This window comes from Cherax quadricarinatus, chromosome 3, assembly GCF_038502225.1.
Source record: "Cherax quadricarinatus isolate ZL_2023a chromosome 3, ASM3850222v1, whole genome shotgun sequence".
Lineage (NCBI taxonomy): Eukaryota > Metazoa > Arthropoda > Malacostraca > Decapoda > Parastacidae > Cherax > Cherax quadricarinatus.
The window spans coordinates 58674473-58695259 of record NC_091294.1 but is presented as its reverse complement, the minus strand read 5'-3'; the positions used below and the strand labels follow the sequence as shown (position 1 = coordinate 58695259).

At 40.1% G+C, this 20787-nt stretch overlaps 1 protein-coding gene across 1 annotated transcript in view; it reads left to right on the top strand.

The window, feature by feature from the left end:
- crm (cramped chromatin regulator) overlaps positions 1-19360 on the top strand; it is a 268092-nt gene extending 248732 nt beyond the window's left edge. Inside the window, 2 exon segments of the mRNA XM_070093321.1 lie at positions 8826-10224; positions 17845-19360. Coding sequence (XP_069949422.1) covers positions 8826-10224; positions 17845-18272 — 1827 coding nt within the window. The 3' untranslated portion in view covers positions 18273-19360.
- Positions 19361-20787: the final 1427 nt, after the last annotated feature.

The window sequence follows — 20787 nt, the reverse complement described above, 5'->3', positions numbered from 1 at the left end:
CCCAAAAAAAATTTCTTGGAAAGGAGGGTTTTATTAGATGCTTGTTGACATTGTGAAGCAATGCCTGAAGGAGAGACTCCATTGGACAGACACAGACACGACACACTTCTGCTCTTGACTCTCGCCTCGGCAGGTCATAGCATCTCTCCTTACTTACTCAGTCTCCCTACGATCCTCGTTGGGGAGGGGAAGCTTTACTTGCATGATGAGCTACGCAAATCGTGTAAAGATCAAGCCAAACAGTGGTACCGTTGATGATTCAACAAAGCTTGCATTGCAACTGTTGTGCAGGGAGCATTGCATGTTAACCCTTTCAGGGTCCAAGGCCAAAATCTGAAGTCACGCACCAGTGTCCAAGAAATTTTGAAAAAAAAAAAATTATTTTTTCTTGCAGAATTAAAGAGCATATTTTTGTGAAGGTAATAAAACAAAAAAAATTAGAATCTGATCAGTACTTACCGAGATACAGTGCCAAGAAGTTTGTAGAAAATGATGTGGTGGCGGCAACATCGACGAATTCCACATACGCGTATTATATTATTTTGTTGTTTTAGTTGTTTTTTCTTTTCTTTTCCAATTTTTTTCTATTCCTACTAACATTTGGGGCCTGAGAGACCAATACTGTATATAATTGATATACATATACTCACTGTATTGAACACAATAACCGCACTAAAGTTATTATCATATTATTGTTTACCACTGTTGTTTATTACAATAAACATGCACAAATATTGTATAATACTAATGTTCTATCATATATTTACATATTTACAATCACTGGACATGGTTTTAGAACTGCTGGAGCTTGTGGAACTCCTTGAAACAAGGCACCATGCACAGAGGCACCTTACATTCTTCACACATAAACTGAGTGTCTTTGCGTCTTTGTTGCCGTCGTTTTGTTTGTGCACAGACAATGCATCTCTTCTGAGCAAATTTCTTTTGAGTTGAAGGAAGCTGTATTATGAAATGATCACCTTCTCTTCTCAAACGCTTGGGTATATTGTGATGAATTCGAGGACCATGTTGTATTGCAGGTGTTGTTACCTGGTACTTCATTATGAGTTGTCTGACAACAGACAAACAAAATTCACCATACGGTGGTCTGTTACCAGTCTTTATTTGGTACATATTATATGCATTCAGCATTGAAATGTCCATGAGATGGAAGAAAAGTTTCATGTACCACTTGTAACTCTTACGAACACAGTCAACAAAACCAATCTGCATGTCACACTTGTCAACCAAGCGCATGTTTTGTGTATAATCAATCACTGTCACTGGTTTTCGAATACGTTCATTAGTCACTCGATCAACTTTGCCACTGTCTTGCATTTCATTATGGTGAATGGTTGTCAACAATGTGACATCTCGTTTGTCATGCCACCGTAATGCCATGATGTCATTGGCAGTAAACACCTGCACGTCATCACCACGAACACCTGCGTTGAGCCTGGGCATATGTTTACGATTAGAACGCACTGTGCCACACACATCTGTCTTGTTCACTCGCATGAAATCACTGAGTAATGGGCTTGTGTACCAGTTATCGGTATATAATGTATGGCCCTTACCAAGATAAGGTGCCATCATGTTTCTCACTACGTCACCTGATATACCCAATAACATCTTGGTATCTTTCAATGTTTTACTACCCGTGTATACAACAATATCCAACACCAGGCCACTGTCACAATCACAGAGTACAAACAATTTTATACCAAAGCGGTTCCTCTTGCTCGGTATATACTGCTTGAATGACAGTCTACCTTTGAACAAAATCAAAGACTCGTCAATTACAAGATTCTTGAATGGTTAAAAGTATATCCTGAACTTTTGTTTGAGATACATGAAAACATTTCTAATCTTGTATAACCTGTCACTTCTGTCAGGCCTGGTTTTGTCAGAGAAGTGCAACATACGTAAGAGTAAGATAAACCTGTTCACTGGTATTATTTCACTGAAGGATGGGGTACAAATTAGCCGATCTGTGGACCAGTATGCTTTTATATTATGCTTATAGACGTGAGGCATAAGCATTATTGTTGCAAAAAGCAAATACATTTCTGCAACAGTTGTCTCTTTCCACCTGTGTAGTCTTGACTGTGGTGATAAGATCGTATTTGCCATGGTGTACTGAAAATACTTATTACTTTCCCTGACAATAATTTCCATCAATGGCTGGTCAAAGAATAATTCAAAGAATTCCAGTTCATTGGCCGTGGTTCCAAGGGGACAGGTAGGTAGAATTCCACTTTGCGAGTCATCAAAGTGGTGAGGGCTGGGAACAAAATTGGGATTTTGCTGCCAATCCCAGATACGGTTTGCTGGTGGATACTGGACATCATAGGCTGGTTGTACGGGTGGTTGTGGCGGGCTGGTGGGTGACGCTCCGCTTTGTCCTTGAACTGACGAGTCAGCAGCGTGGGTTCCCGCGTGGCACAGCGAGTCACGCATGGCGGTGCCACTACCACCACCAGCCCCACTAACACCATCCACTGATGTCTGTGGCCCATCCATGCCAAGTGTAGCCACATCATCCTCACTATCACTACCTAAAACGGGTGTAGGGCCACGGGATGTACTCCGGGATGTACTCCGTCCCCTGGGCACAGCATAGGGTACACTACCCGAGCGCATGCGGCGGCGAACATACCGACGCTTCACTGGTGAATATGTTTCCTCACTATCACTACTCGAATGATCGTCGAGCGCAATAAAATCACAATCCACGTCAGAATCATCATCATTACTGAAGTCAGAGGCCAGGCCACGGGAAAATATTAGTTTTCTCTTACGTTTAGGAACACCCGACGGTGAGTCACGAGTGCCCACACCAGAGGTAGAAGGTCGAGGATCGTCGGGGTTTTCTGCACTATTATCGATATCCTGGTCATTTTTTTCAGTCACTAACTTATCAAAGCCGTAGAATTCGTCTTCATTTCCACTTCCATCAGTGTCAGAACTATCAGACAGGAAGAGGAGAGTCCCAATTTTCCGGGGAGTGAGAGCTGACTTGCGACGAGGCATGGTGAACAAGGGTGACTGAGCCGGCGTTCCCACAATGCTATGCAGGCGCCTAGATTTTTTGTTTATGGCGCACACCCACGGCGCAGACCCATTCTCTCATATGTAGGCCTATGAGCACTTTCGCGCTAAATTTGACGGCGCTAGAATTTTGGCGTAGATCTACGGTTTGGACACTCACCGACCAGCCGTAGATCTACGGGACGGACCCTGAAAGGGTTAAATTCAACGCTATTCTGACACTCAAAGAAGCACTCATTGTTGTATGTCACGATGATGCCGAAGCAGAGAATTTACTCACTACAGAAGCCACCACTACTCTTACTGCTCAAGGATTTACTGTTACATCCTCTCCTGCCCTCAAGGCAAGAAAATCAGTATTCCTGAAAAAACTGGACAAGATTCTGACTTCTCAAACAATTGCCGAACTCAAGTCATCTATGGAAACTCAAAATACTTGGGCTACTGTTGACAGCATTACCAAAATCCCGAATGCATCGTCTGTGCTCAAGGTCACCTTTACCGATGTGAACATGGCTGCCACTGCTCTGAACGAAGGTCTTGCTGTTTACTACTACTACATCAGTCCCACCTACATAGAAGCAGAAAGATACCACTACATCCAACATTGCTGGAACTGCTATTCTTATCTTCACACCACCAAACCATGTCCAGTAAAAGACAAGAAGTTCTGCACTACATGTGGTAGTGAGGGACACACCTTCAGTTCCTGTACCGCTGCTGCTCCAACACAACCAGCGTGTTTAAACTATAAAAGTAATGATCACCATAAATTGGGGGCAAAATGTCCTACAAGAAAGGATATTATGAAGAAACAACAAGATGCAACAAAGAAAAAATCTACCAACAACACACCAACGTATGCCGCAATTGCAAAATTGCAAGCAGACACTACAAAATTACTTCAAGCATCTACTCAGCCCGCCTCCACCACCATCACTCCTCCAACGTGACGTAACGAAGATTCACTATTGTCTACTATACGCTCAATGAAAAACATGGCTGTTCCTGGTTCCTTTAACTCTACCATCAACAAGTTATTTGCATTAAATAACATGCCATCATTTACATTTCCAGCATCTCCACCTTCTGAAGAAATTCTCAAATTCACCAAAGACTTAATCACCAACTCTTCTGCAGAAGTTCCATCAACACCACCAACTAGTGACGTCAATCCAACAATGACCAATGAGAAGCCTCCACCGCCACCACCCCTTACTGAATCCAACCAATCAGAAGCTTTGCCACCAGAAACATCTTCTAATTCGCCTACTGAAGCTGAAAACGAAGCACCACCACCTTCCTCAACTTCGCCACCGCCTTCTCCACCTCGACCACGTCGATTACCTGGAACACTATGGGCTAAACACAGAGGACTCATGTTCTACACCATGAAGCATTGCCCCAGCCCAATGCATCGCCTAGAACTCGCCCAACATCTCAAAGACAAAACTGCAACGTACACCACCGACGAAACGCCATACCCTAAAGTCGAACAGATAATCCACCAACTCCAAACCAACGAACTCTTCTACAGAGCTCCCATAGGTGTGATACAACTCTCTAAAACAAAATTCCACACATTGATAACCGCATTGGCGAAAAAATAACTCGTCCTGCTTGCTGCCTACTGACAGTCTCGGCTCCTGCCGCTTCCTTCGCCATCCTCTCCTAGAGAACCAAGCAACGACATCATTCAAGCCTCTTCATCTACGCCTCCAGTACTTCGGTACCACATATCCCAAAGTGGTTGGGCCACTGGCCTTGATTCCTCCTCTTCCTCTCCTTCCCATCCTTTTCCAGTTATTTCCGTCCTTCCTTATCCTTCTTCCTTCCCATCTCACGACTGCTCTCGTCGTCTTAATCCTTAATCCTTAAACTCTCCATTGCAAGCTGACTGACCTAGAGTTCATGCCAGTGGTGACTGAAGTTGAGAATAGAATTAATAACTGACTTCTGATATGTCAGCAATAATTTAGACAACCTAGGAGTGTTAGAGTCCATCTCATTTAAAATGTGGACCTTGACTTAAGCCAGTACCTCCAATGCGAGACAGTGATGTATTGGAAGACTCTAACTTCCTTGAGCCCAACCAACTCAAAAAGAAATTCAAACACTTAACTCTATCATTGAACACTAGGAGACGGTCTGGCATGAAGATTACCTTATGTTACTGAGGGAATGCTTCTGTGGGGCCAAGGCCTCTGATAAGACATCACTAAAACTTGGTGGCATAATGTTAATTGATGATGGCCTGAGGTCCAAGTGGCCACTAGGGAAGATTGTGGTCATGAACCCCAATGGGAGTAGTACTGTTAGAACAATTGAGATCTTAGGCAGAGGTTCTCTCCACTCCCAGATGATTGACAGATTAGATCCCCTTGAGCTGCACTGTTCAGTGAAGGAAACCATGACTGCTCAGGAGACCCCAGTAGCCACCCAGCCCCTCCCTGCCAGACAGCAGTAGTTCCTACACAACCTATCAAGGGGATCATAAACAATGACCAATGTTTGACCAGGTCAAACATGCCCCTGCCCCTAGTTTCAGAAAATCCAAGTTTTCCATGTAAATGTAGTGACATTTGTGGGGAGGGGTGTGAGAGAGAGGCATGTGAGCCTACACTGTCAGAAGGCTTGTGAGGTATTGCATTCTTGCCACACCTCTGACAAAACCTTGATTGTAAGGCTAATTTCCTGTGTTTAGTAAGCTAGAACCTAGTCTAAGATTGTAGTTTAGACAGTTAAGTTAGTCTAGGAATGCAGGTGTAAGTAGCTTAAGGGGGCTGTCGGGCAAAATTTTAACTCTTTTGTTTACCATCCGATTTTCTCCAGTTTTGGTGCACAAGACAAAGTGTTTTCACTCTTTCTTGAAAATATTTATCAAAAATATACCTCAAACAACAACTGAGAAAAGACTGATTTACTGAAAATGCCCTTGTGCCCACATTCATTCTTATATGGGACTACGTAAGGTTGTTTGGACACTTGGTGCCGAGAGAACAATGCTAATACTAATTGTCATCGTTAGCTTTCCTCTAAATAATTTATCCTTATTTCACAAAAAATAAAGTTTGTTAGTTCCTGGAATATTGCAAAAAAATCTGCCCTTTACTCCCACATAACTCCCAAAGTATTTGGAATATTTCCAAAAATTTCTCGGTGGAAATTAGAGAAATCATTATTCTACAATTTCTGTGAATATTATTCCATTAATTAAGTAATAAAGGAATGATTGTGGACTTTAGGTGAATAAATTACTTGCGAGATATCGGCCGGGAGCGCCGGCCGGCCCCCGTCTCAAAAAAAAAAAAAAAAAAATCGCGAAAATTGCGTTTGTTTGGGTGTATTTCTTAGTAAACTGATGTTCTAGTGTAGTTATCCTCTTCAAAACACCTTTTTCTCTTACTCAGCGACCAAAGAATACGAGATGGAGAGGAGTAGCTCAATAATATCGAAATATTCCCGATAATCTCTCACCATATTATGGCCTATTTTATTCAGTCTAGAGTATATAACATGTTTGTATGTTATTTATAGTGTTTATTATATCATTTTAGATCAATTCTGATAGACAAATAAGCCGTAGAGTTGATATATAAGCGTAATAATGAAGTGATTTCTCCTGGCACTCTCTGGAGCGGGAACACTGCCGAGCATTCCCATCTGGTTCCTGGTTGTCTCTAAGTCTACGTGTAAGCTCCGCTTACTGTTTTATGATGCCAAATAGTCAGTTATCATATTAGAAAGAATAATGCAAGAAAAGGCGATAAAAAACAAGGAAAAAACTCCAAAAAATATACGGGCCGTGAACAGACTCGCTACCAATATCACCGTCACCATACCTGATATAAATAACTATAATGTCTTGTAGAAACGACGTAGAACATTCATTCTGGTACCATTGTGTTGCCAAAGAGTTAAGCTATTTTTCGGTATATATAACTCAATTTCCATAATTTTTCGATTTTTGGGTGAGCGCGCGCGGAAATTTGCCCTACAGTTGCCCGACTGCCCCCTTGAGTATCGACATTGTCATTCTTTATTGGCCTATGACTTAGCAACGTAGGTGCCAAGCATCATTGGAGGCCCAGCGGCAGACAGTCACTAAAAGTTAGCTGAATGGATCAGCCGCATTCATCATGTGAGAAAGAGAAATGCGTGATAATTCCGGCATTAACCCTTTGACTGTCACAGCCGTATATATACGTCTTACGAGGTACCGTGTTTGACGTATATATACTCATAAATTCTAGCGGCTTCAAATCAAGCAGGAGAAAGCTGGTAGGCCCACATGTGAGAGAATGGGTCTGTGTGGTCAGTGTGCACCACATAAAAAAAAGTCCTGGAGCACGCAGTGCATAATGAGAAAAAAAAAACTGACCGATTTTTTTAATTAAAATGCCGACTTTGTGGTCTATTTTCGTATAGTATTTATGGTTGTATTCTCATTTTCTTGGTCTCATTTGATAGAGTGGGAAACATATTATAGAAATAGAGGTGATTTTGATTGATTTTACTATAAAAAGAACCTAGAAATGGAGCTCAAAGTAGGGGAAATGTTTGATTTTTGCTAATGTTCAAAAGTAAACAAATGATGCCATTGTCCATTAAATGTCCAAATAGCCATTCTGATATGCAGTCATGAATGGGTTGATGTTATTTATACAATTATTACAGTATTGCACTAGTCTTCATAATAGTAAGTCTTCTATTTTTTGTTTGAATAAAAATTCAAAATAGAAAGCAAGAGCAATATCGGAGGGGCCTGGAGACATGACTGATGAGCAAAGAAAATGTTATTTTAGAGCCAGGAATGTCTGCCTTGTTCATTCTGGACCTTATTTTGAAATTGTCATATTTTTTAGTTTTCGTGAAATTGACCAAATTGCAAATTTCTGACCACATTATTAGGTAGTTGAAATCGCTAAATGGGCAGTTTCTTGTACTCAATCGATAGAAAAAATGGAGTTCTAAAGAAATAGCTATGAGTTTGGGCGACTGGAACAATGGAATTAGCCGAAAATAGGGCTCAAAGTGGACGAAATCGCCGATTTGTAAACAGCGCCGAGGTCGTTAACTTCGCGAGAGCATAATTCCGTCAGTTTTCCATCAAATTTCGTTTTTTTGGTGTCATTACAATCGGGAAAAGATTCTCTTATCATTTCATAAGAAAAAATAATTTTTTTTTTTTTTAAATTTTGCGACACCAAGAGACACCTCAGGATTGGGGGTTGCTACAGTCAAAGGGTTAATTCATGACTAAGCTCTGTATGCTACTACTGCTAGTAGTAGTGACTTATTAATCAATCTTGGGCAGGATAGACACCTGGAAGACTCTGAGACAAGAAATAACTCACTCTGGCTTTGCAACTGATCCCAAGGTAAGCTGTCATTGTACCTCATGTGTTAGGATTTGTGCAAATCTGTATTGCATGGGTATTTTTGTTGACTTCTTTTATGAGTCCAGGCAGCAGAATTGGAGTCTTCTAGACCTCACCCAGAAAATTCAACCAGTCACACCCTGGTAAGTACAGCCCTGTCAAAAAAGGAAAGTCCACAAAGACTAAATATGACATAAATAACAAAAAGGCACAATACTGTGACTGGAACAATACACAAATAACCCAGTCCAAGTCAGACCGTAATGTCGTTGTAAGCTCTTCTCTCCTTTGTGCAGGTTATTTGTGTGTGTTTAAATATGAGATGGCTGGCTTTCAGTTGGGTACAGCCCTCTTTCTACTACACCACATTAATATCAGACTGTTTCTTTTCAGGTGCAAAATTTCGAAGGTGGTGGCAATAGTGGCTTTATTCCCATCACCATAGCCCCGTCTCCCCATGGCGTGGCTGCTTCAGTAGGGGTTTTTACCTCTGCAAGACCTCAGCCATTGACAGTCTCGTCTACACATTCAGTTAGGAATCCACTCATCCAACCGTTGCAGCCCCAAGTCAGTCAAGTAGTTGCTTCACAAGTTCAGTTATCAGTTGTGCCACAAAACTTACAACAGGCACCACCAGCCACACCTCCATTACCTGCAGCAGCTAATGCTATTTCAGTTAATATATCAGGTCAGCCACTTATGACAGTGGAGATGCCTGCTTCTGTTCCCACATCAAATATCAGAGATTCAACAAACCAACCTTCATCAGATCTTTCAAAAATTGCTAATTCTGCAACTGTGGCAAATGTTACCACTACTGTTACTGCTGCACCAGTGACTACTGTTAAAAGTACTAATTCAGTTAATGGGTTGTTAAGCTCTGTGGTTTCACAAGTTTTTGGTGAACTGCCAGATTTGAGTACACCACCAGGAACACCTCTACCAAATCACTCAAGGAAATCCCCAAATGGCAGTGGCAGTGTCAATTTTGCAAGTAGTGTGGGGAGTACAGGTTCCTCTGTTATATCGACAGCTGCTCCATGTCCACAGATGCCCTCTCCTTCACTTTTTAACTCAGCTCTTTCAGTTGAGCCCTTACCTAGTCTCAGTAATGAAATGATGACCAATAATTCCCTAGTCACTGCCTTACCACCTTCATTAACCTCTACATTACCGCCATGTTTATCTCTACCTTCATCATTACCTACCCCATGTGTCTCAGCAACACACTCACCCATCTCGACACTACTCACTCCTGCAAGTACACATCACTTAGAGTTATCTCCTCCACCATCACAGACTAATTCTTATATCTCTCTCCTCAATACACCAACACCTCATTCTTCAGATAATGTACCTTCCACACCCATCTGCAGTTTATCCCCAACACCATCCATTTCCTCTCTGCTGTCCTCTTCATCTCCTCCAGACTTGAGCAAAAGTTTTTCCACTATTCTTGCATCCAGTGATCAAGATAATTCTTCCTTGGTTTCTGCAGCCACTGTTAATGTTCCAGAGCTCCACATTCCAGAAGGAAGTGTTAATCTGCCTCTTCTGGATATTTCCCTTGGAGGCACCGTCACTATAAGAGACCAGACAGCTAATCTTCTGAGCACAGATCCTGATGCAACATTGGGAATGGATCTTGCATCTACTACTGCTACTTCTACACCTGTCAAGTCCTCACCTGTCACATCGACCATGATCTGTATCAATCCTCTGCAGGAGACTAGCAGTGACAAGCTTCTAGATATAACACTTGGGATTTCAAATTCAAATTCAAGCTTTTCTAGTAAGTAATTATAATTTTATTGGCTACCCAGTTAATTCAGGCTTTATTGATGTTAAATGCTATAAACCGATGAAAGCATAATAAAGCAAAATGATATTCTCTGAATTATATTTGTTCATAAATTTTGTTCTCTAGGTATTTTCATTTATACTTTATTAAAACCCTTAAATTCTACTCTTTGGGAAGATTTTGAAAATTGAGAAAATTCTAATTTTCTTAAAGAATGAGAGAGTATTTTTTCTGACTCAAATAAGACTAAAATGAGTGGAATCTAATAAAATTTAGGATTTTATGTTGTGTTGAAGTTGGTGAAAGAAAAAATTATCACCCAAAAACAATAGCAGTGTAAATACACTAATGATATTTACATTTTACAATAGGTTGATGCTAATGTATGATGTGTTACTTATAACATTACAATTGTTTTAGAGTGTAATACTCGTCAAAACATGATAATAAGTCATGTTGTTTGACTACCGGGTTATCCTGGGTTAAATATACTTAGTGTGCTTTGTAGTTGAATTCCACTGTTAGTGTCATGAAATTTTAATAAATTTAGAATAATTCTTTTTGTGCCACTTACACATCCTGTTTGCTGGTAGGGAAACTGGTGGTAGAACAGCAGCTCCTGGTTTCATCATTTACTTTTTGTTAGACGTGTCAGTACATCAGACACATGATCATCATTTGTGTAGTTAACTATGATGCACTATGTGGACTTGCCTGGCCTCAAATTTTCTTTTCAAATGTATGAATAGGTTGAAGAAGACCCAAAGAGTTGTGCTGAAGTCAAGAACATTGGCAGGTGGGAGATTTAACCCCTTAATTGTCCAAATGTAGATCTATGTTTGCACTGCCAATGCTCTGAATATTTTGAATTTTTTTTTTTTAATGAAGCTATAATCTAGGTGAAGTAGAGCTTGATCATACAGAATGTGAAAAGGACTTGGGAGTCATGGTGAGCAGAAATCTGAAGCCAAAACAGCAGTGCCTTAGTGTGCGCAACAAGGCCAACAGATTACTTGGGTTTATCTCAAGAAGTATTAGTAACAGAAGTCCAAAAGTTATTTTACAGCTCTATACATCACTAGTGAGGCCTCATTTAGATTATGCTGCTCAGTTTTGGTCCCCTTACTACAGGATGGACATAGACTCATTAGAGAACATACAGAGAAGAAAGACTAAAATGATTTACTGTGTAAGGAACCTCCCGTATGAAGATAGACTGAAAGCCTTAAATCTCCACTCTCTGGAGAGATGTAGAATGAGGGGAGATATCATTGAAGTGTATAAGTGGATGACGGGCATAAACAAGGGAGATATTAATAAAGTACTGAGGGTGTCGAACCAGGTAAGAACCAGAAATAATGGATTTAAGTTGGATAAATTTAGATTTAAAAAGGACATAGGTAAGTACTGGTTTTCTAACAGAGTTGTAGATGCGTGGAACAGTCTTCCCAGTGGGGTGATAGAGGCTAGGACCTTGGGTAGCTTTAAGAAGAGACTGGACAAATATATGAGTGGGAGGGGCTGGGTTTGAATGGTGTCATTGGGTACGGGAGTTATTTCTTGGGTATCTTTAGGTAGTGGTCGTTTTGATAAGGACCTGCCTCGCATGGGCCAGTAGGCCTTCTGCAGTGTTCCTACATTCTTATGTTCTTAAGAGGGCAATAAGACCAAAAAAAAAAGAAAATTTTAGGCTCTGGTGGCCTGGTGGTTAACGCTCTCGCTTCACACGGTGAGGGCCTGGGTTCGATTCCCAGCCAGAGTAGAAACATTGGACGTGTTTCTTTCCACCTGTTGTCTATGTTCCCCATCAGTAAAATGGGTACCTGGGTGTTAGTCGACTGGTGTGGGTCGCATCCTGGGACACTGACCTAAGGAGGCCTGGTCACAGACCGGGCCGCGGGGGCGTTGACCCCCGGAACTCTCTCCAGATAAACTCTCTCCAGAAACCGAGATATAAGACTGCGAAGTTGGCGCTGGATGCTCACCTGGTGACAACGGAGTCCTGCTGCTTACAGAAGTGTTGTCAATATACTTTTTTTCTCTTTTTTTTTATTAATTTATATATTTTTTGTTTTGATAATTGCAATTTATAGTAGCTCTTGTGATTTTATAGCCAATCTTTGTTCTGACACTAATATTAGGTACTGAAAAGTAATCAGATAGTCACAAACACACTGACAGGTGAACATTTTCACCTGCCTTGGTCACTTAGTATTGTCTAGAAATTATATACAAATTATTTATAGGTACCAGCTATATTTTAGACACACTGCAGTATATAAAACTCCTTGAAGCACGGTGTAAGACGAGTGTCGCTCCACTGCTGACAGTGCAGCAGTAGAATGATACTTGATGATCATGCACTGCTCCAGTAAACCTTAGCTTTATTTGTTCTCATTCTTACAAATAAACATGTCTGTCTGTCTGTATATCTGTTTCTGCTTATCTTTCTTTGTCTGCCTGTGTCTCTGTTTCCCTGTCTCTCTGCTTCTCTGTCTCAGAGCCGCTCATGAACCAACGGGTATTACACACAATGCAGAATCGTCACGTTTGATTCCTGAACGAGCAAAAATGTGTATTACTTGTCAGTCATGCTTATAATGCCTTATATCTACAAACACAGTACTGTATAACACTTTGTCTGGATTTTTTGGGTTGTCCTAGGTAAATTACACTATGTATGATAACTGTACTTACATATACCTGTGAGATAGAGACAAAGATAGACAGACAGAGACAGACATAGATACAGAGATAGAGACATCCAAAGTCAATCAGCCAGCCAGCTTGCCGAACACGTATTACACGTGTTCCAGAATCATTTCTCTTTACTTAGGACGTAGGTTATAGGCAGTGGCGGCTCGTCCATAGGAGCTACAGTTCCCCCCAAATGCTCACTGCCAGACCTATGACTTCATCAACGTTACGCAAAAATAATTTGCAACTGACAAAATCTGTTGCAAGTTGTTTTCAATGTATTTATAAACGAATATTTTTTTTTTTTTTTTTTTGAAACGAGATAACAAATTATTAAAAATAAAAGTTTGATGCAGTACGATAGTATAGGTATTACTGGCGTTGCATCTGGCAGTGAGGAGCTGCATTCGATGCAGCACACACCCAGTTGCAGTTGGTTTGCTTACATTGTGAGTATGCGCATTGTAACACGTGGCCGGTATTGGTGGCCATTTAAATTCTTTTCAGTAGTGTTAAATTTAATTAACGTTTGGTAAACGATGGCAGAAAGATGTTTTTCAACCTTGAAAAGAATCTATACGTGTTTGCGCAGTACAAGGGCAAATGAAAGATTGACTGCTCTAGCAGTGATATCAATTGAAAACATGATGATAACAGAAATGAAAGCTTTTAATGAGAAAGATATAAACCATTTTGCGACATCAAAAAATCAACACTCGGATTTTATTTTCAAATAGTTGTAACATCACCTCACCTAGCCACATCTCCACAAGCAGGACGGTGATGACCTTTACAGGTGCATATATGTGAATGCTTATCATTATTGAATTTAGTTTAATTTTAAAAATTATTACTTTAATAACGTTTACAGTGGACCCTCAGTTAACGCATGCATCGGATAGTGCCAAAATCGGATAACGCCTCGCTTTGGCGTAAAAAAATTGGCTCGGATAACTCCTAAAAACTCAGGAACTTTCATCCTGAATGTGTCCACTCGGCGCCCTGAGCGGGCCCGGCTAGTCACCCTGTCTACCAGCCAGTGTGCCATTGTTTACAAGCTACTGAGGACATTTCCATGTGCACATGCTATATATTTTGTATTTTTCCATTGTTTTTAGTGCTTGTAACTTCTAAATAAGGCATCATGGGCCCAAAGAAAGCTTCTAGTGCCAACCCTGTGGTAAAAAGGGTGAGGTGCACTATCAAATTGATAAAGGAGATAATAGAAAAGTACGAGAGTGGAGTGCATATCTTGGAGTTGGAAAAGTTATAAAACAAACCCCATTTAATGATCACTATCATCTTGCGCAACAAAAAGGCAATCAAGGAAGCTGTTGTTGCAAAAGGTGCAAGTGTGATTACAAAACAGAGATTGCAAATACTCGAAGATGTGGAGAGACTGTTGTTGGTGTGGATAAACGAGAAACAATTATCAGGAGATAGTGTTTCGCAGTCAGTCATATGTGAAAAGGCAAGGCAGTTGCATGAGGATCTCATTAAGAAGATGCCTCCAAATAGTGCTGCCAGCAAAGGCTGGTTTGAGAGATTTAAGAATCATAGTGGCATACACAGTGTGATAAGGCATGGTGAGGCTGCCAGTTCTGACAAAAAAGCAGCTGAAAAATATGTGCAGGACTTTAAGGAGTACATAGACACTGCATGTTGTTTAATATATTTATAGATGGGGTTGTAAAAGAAGTGAATGCAAATACAAAATGGGAATTGACACAGTTACTTTTGCTGATGATACTGTGCTTATGGGAGATTCTAAAGAAAAATTGCAGAGGTTAGTGGATGAGTTTGGGAGTGTGTGTAAAGGTAGAAAGTTGAAAGTGAACATAGAAAAGAGTAAGGTGATGAGGGTATCAAATGATTTAGATAAAGAAAAAATGGATATCAAATTGGGGAGGAGGAGTATGGAAGAAGTGAATGTTTTCAGATACTTGCGAGTTGACGTGTCGGCGGATGGATTTATGAAGGATGAGGTTAATCATAGAATTGATGAAGGAAAAAAGGCGAGTGGTGCGTTGAGGTATATGTGGAGTCAAAAAAACGTTATCTATGGAGGCAAAGAAGGGAATGTATGAAAGTATAGTAGTACCAACACTCTTATATGGGTGTGAAGCTTGGGTTGTGAATGCAGCAGCGAGGAGGCAGTGGAGATGTCCTGTCTAAGGGCAATGTGTGGTGTAAATATTATGCAGAAAATTTGGAGTGTGGAAATTAGGAGAAGGTGTGGAGTTAATAAAAGTATTAGTCAGAGGGCTGAAGAGGGGTTGTTGAGGTGGTTTGGTCATTTAGAGAGAATGGATCAAAGTAGAATGACATGGAGAGCATTTAAATCTGTAGGAGAAGGAAGGCGGGGTAGGGGTCGTCCTCGAAAAGGTTGGAAGGAAGGGGTAAGGGAGGTTTTGTGGGTGAGGGGCTTGGACTTCCAGCAGGCGTGCATGAGCGTGTTCGATAGGAGTGAATGGAGACGAATGGTATTTGGGACCTGACGATCTGTTGGAGTGTGAGCAGGGTAATATTTAGTGAAGGAATTCAGGGAAACCGGTTATTTTTATATAGCCGGACTTGAGTCCTGGAAATGGGAAGTACAATGCCTGCATTCTAAAGGAGGGTTTTGAGATATTAGCAGTTTGGAGAGATATGCTGTGTATCTTTATACATATATGCTTCTAAACTGTTGTGTTCTGAGCACCTCTGCAAAAACAGTGATTATGCGTGAGTGAGGTGAAAGTGTTGAATGATGATGAAAGTATTTTCTTTTTGGGGATTTTCTTTCTTTTTGGGTCACCCTGCCTCGGTGGGAGACGGCCGACTTGTTGGAAAAAAAAAAATACACTGAAAAATTAAAACCCCCAACAGGCCTGTTTTGGAAGAAAATGCCAAACAGGCCCTACATTAATCAGGAGGAAAAGGCACTGCCAGGACACAAGCCTATGAAAGACAGGCTAACTCTAATGTTGTTGTAGTAATGCTAGTGGGGATTGCAAAGTGAAGCCTTTACTCATGTATCACTCTGAAACTCCTAGTGTGTTCAAGAAAAACAATATTGTCAAGACTAAATTGTGTGTGATGTGGAGAGCAAACAGTAAGGCATGGGTCACTAGAGACATGTTTACTGACTGGTTCTGTGACGTGCTTAGCCCCACTGTGAAACAGTACCTTCTGGTAAAAAAATTGGACCTTAAGTGCCTCCTGGTAATGGACAATGCTCCTGCTCATCCTCATGACTTGCAAGAGCAAATTGTGGGGGAGTTGAGCTTCATCAAAGTGAAGTTTTTTCCTCCTGATACCACTCCTCTCCTGCAGCCCATGGACCAGCAGGTCATTTCAAATTTCAAAAAACTGTACACCAAAGCAGTGTTTCAAAAGTGCTTTGAAGTGACCTCAGACACTGAATTGACCCTAAGAGAGTTCTGGAAAGATCACTTCAGTATCCTCAGTTGCATAAACCTTGTAGGTAAGACTTGGGAGGGAGTGACTTGCAGGACTTTGAACTTTGCTTGGAGAAAACTGTGGCCGCAGTGTATACAAGAGAGGGATTTTGACGGGTTTGGGGCTGACCCTAAGGAGCCTATGCCAGTTGTGGAATCTATTGTGGCATTGGGAAGACCATGGGGTTGGAGGTTAGTGGCGAGGATGTGGAAGAGTTGGTGGAGGACAACGATGATGAGCTAACCACTACAGAGCTGCAAGAGCTTCAGGTGCAACAGCAACAGACCAAAGCTCAGGGATTTCCTTCAGAGGTATTGGTAACTTGCACAATGACACTCTTGTGGCCCATTTTAGGGAAATCTTAAAGGGACATGAGAAACAGAGCTCTCTGGACACATATTGCACGACAGGCATCCAGTGACTCAAGCTGGTCCTAGTGGCATTAAAAAACAAAGAAGGGAGGTAACCCCAGAAAAGGACTTGTTACCTGAAGTCTTTATGGAAAGGGATTTCCCTTCCTAACAATAGAACACCTGCATCATCTGCCCTCCTACCATCTCATCACTCATCAGCACTTCCACAATAAAGGTAAGTGTCATTTTAGTAATGTTCATTGTACATGTAACATTATGTTTGGTGTAGGAAAATGTATATTTCATGTGGAAAAAAAAATCATACGTTTGGTTGTCTGGAACGGATTAATTGGATTTCCATTATTTCTTATCTGGAAAATTAATTCGGTTGAAAGTTAAATCGGTTAAAGCCTAGCTCTCTGGAATGGATTAAAGGCGTTAACTGAGGGTCCACTGTTATGCTGTTCTATGAGGCAGTCACGCAGTCCCCCCATTCTAGTTTTTGACGACGAGCTACCGCTGGTTATAGGACATTCTGGCAGGATGACACTAGCAGTGATATCAAAATTGAAAGAATGTTGCACATGGGCTATTATCGAGGTTTTTGATATTTCCTCAACCACTTGCGGGCACATCCATCTCAAAGCCACTAAACTCGGCGGTCAACATCACTTTCCTCTTAAAAGGGAAGTGTTAATAAGACATAACATTAGTGAATCCCTGGTGTTCGCCATGCTGTTTGCTCTAGCTGGTGCTCAGTTGAACTAGTGCTCCTACAACATACTAAGTGGTCCCAGATTTTTTTAATACTGTGCACACCGAGTGTTAAGACCCATTCTCTACTGACCAGGCATCTCAGGCCAATCATGCCAAATTTGGAGGCAAGAAAAATTAAACATTTGTCTACGTTTGGAGAGATAACGGTAACAATGTATACCTACTTTTGGACAGTTAAGGGTTAAAGGTACAAAAAATTGTGCATACTAGAACATCAGACACAGTTTAAGGGTTAATTTAAGTAAAATAGATGTATGTAAGCAAGGTCAACATTGTTGTTATTGCATTATTGACTTCATCATCATTGTTGTATTTATAGCTTCATTTTTTTTTTTTTTTTCAGGCCTACTTGCTGCTGCTACCCAGCCTCGTTGTTTAGACTCTTCACTCTTGGACATACCCTCAATGGAAGGAGATGGTAATAATGAAAGAGTGAATGGTGCAGATGCAGGTAATATGTCTGCAGTTGGAATACCTAGCTTTCCTGCATTATCAACAACACCTCCCTCTCCACCATCTTCCCCATCACGCCTTCTTCAACAGTCAGATAACCAGTGGCTTAACAGTGAAGTGAATGATTTCTCTCTTTCCAGTTTCCTCGGTCATTTTGAATCGCCAGTGAAAAGCTCAAATTCACGTGGGCCTTCTCAAACTACGCCTTCAGGCTCATTTGTGCCTAGCCTTAGCTCAGTCTACAATGAAAACAGTGTAGACTTCACTGCAACCTTTGCAGAGATGAAAGCACAGGTATCAGGGGTCTTTAAACAGTAATTAATTTGCTGACATATAGCTTTATGATGTTTTGATAATCATTGTACGGTACTGGGGCGATATTAGTTTTATATATGTGTGTGGATGCGAGTGTGTATTTATGTAATTTAAATATTTTTGAAAATGTTAAAATTTTATGAAATAAAATGTGCATTATAATTTTGGTTTAGTGAAGATTTAAAACCATTTTGACAAGTTACTAGCTAAGTACATTCTATGTAATATAAAATCTGTACACAAATGTGGTAAATGTTAGAGAACAAATTTATTCAATTTTAATTTAAAAAATAGCTGTTTGTTTTGTGTTTGGTAAATATTCAGTATGTGTGTTGATTTATAGACTACTTGGGTATCTGTAGATTGAGGCTACAATCTTAAATGGAGTATGAATGACTTATAGGTATAGTGATTCCCTTTTTTTTAATTTGCCCCACGTCCCTCATCCATTTTATATTCTCTATAAAAATCCAGAAGAGGGTGTTGATGAAGGTCTCTTGATTCAAGAAATTGGAGCTATTCCTCCCTTTGGATCGAAGCTAATTCCTTCCCATATTCCAGGCACTTTGGTATGATCCCTTTGGGTTCAATGCTCCCCTCTGAACATACAAATTCTGTTTAAAAAAAATACAAAGTGTTACAGTTTTGGGATTACATATCTATATAGTACAATTTTTTGGAAAGCCCCATTGTTATGCAGATAATTGTGGGAAAACTAAATAAAACTAGTACTAACAACTGCTTAATACTAGTATAGGTATGGCACTAATGACTTATATCAGGTGTGAAAGTAGAGTAATTACTATTAAATCTATCATAAAAGTCTCAGTGCACTCAGTACCTTGCAGCCTTTGATTAAAGGTTCATTAGTAGCTCATCAACCCTCATGCAAATACATCAAGATGTATTTAACTTTTTATTGTACAAAAGTAGATTATATTGTTAAAACAAAAATTCTTCAAAATATTTAACTGAAACAAAGCTTTGAACTCTCTTAACTATTAAGTTGAATGAAGTATTAATAGGAATTTTGCATTTGACCTTATTGCTGCTGAAGAAGGATTTGAAATTAAGGCTCATTGATTTCAGTGTGTTGTTTATATTTTTTTTAAACTAGCTGTCTTGCACCAAAACATGTTGATCTAAAAAATAAAAAAAACTTGCCATCATTCAATCAAGAGCTGTCATATCATAAGTGATACACAAATAAAATAAGAAAATTTAAAAGCAGCAATAAACTTAATAGTGCATTTAATGTTTATGTTAAAAGAAAATGTATTTTTTTCAAGTTCCACATGCTTATGATCAGTGCCAAGTTAGATAACAAGGCAAGTTTGCTCATATTGAAAATTGCAAAGAATGGAGGAAAAACCAGAAAGATGGCAGTGAAAATGGCACCAGTGACACGTTAAAAAAAAAGGGGGGGTTAAAAAAACAAGCCTTAGTGTGATCATTACTAGTCAAAAGAGCTGCATAAACAAAAAAATTCCAAATGTTTATACATGAATTTAGTATGGTACTGTAATGTTTCATGGTTCAGTCAAGGCTACAAATATCCCATTAATAAACAAATTTGCCACTTATTCATAGAAAAATAAATCAAAATGGTAGCGTAATTTCTCTAAGTGTGCATCCTTCATAGGGGATGCATTGATGTTGAAGGGCTTCTGAGCTAAGGAATTAGAGCTACTCTCATACCCCAGGCACATTGACTATCATGTGTTAGCACTTCCTCATGATTATAAAAATATTTTAGGTACAGTGGACCCTCAACCAACGACATTAATCCATTCCAGAGGGCTTGCCGTTGGTCGAGTTAATTTTCCCCATAAGAAATAATGGAAATAGAATTAATCCGTTCCTGACACCCCAAAGTCTGAAATTTTTTTTTTTTTTTTTTTACATGAAATATACATTTCCTTATATGGAAAGGAATGGGACATGCAAAATAAACAATAATTAAATGCCACTTACCTTTATTGTGGAGTTGTTGAGTGATGTGCCAGCAGCAGGGGAAATACAGAATTGTCTATTGCTTGGAAGGAGAATCCCCTATCAGAAGGACTTCATTTCCATCGTAATTCTCACCCTTTTTAACACAGGCTTGGCACTAGAAGCTTTCTTGGGACCCATGGTGGCTTACTTAGCAATTACAAGCACTAGAAATAGTGGAATTATCCAGAATATGTGGGAGGCACACGTGGAAACCGACCGCAACACCTTGTAAACAATGGCACACTGACTCTTGGAGTGGCTGGGCCCACTCAGGCCGCGCTTCGGGCACAGTGACATGTTCCGGACAAACGTCATTGGTTAAGGCATTTTTTCTATGGCAAAAAGTGCCATTAGACAAAATTGCCGTTACTTAATGCCGCCATTAGTTGAGGGTCGGCTGTATATGCACAATAAGGAAAATATGACAATTTAATAATTTTAATGATCAAAGGGATTATGCTCTAACTTAAAAGTGTGATAAATGAATAATTACTGAACACATTTTTAAGAAAGTAACAGTTCA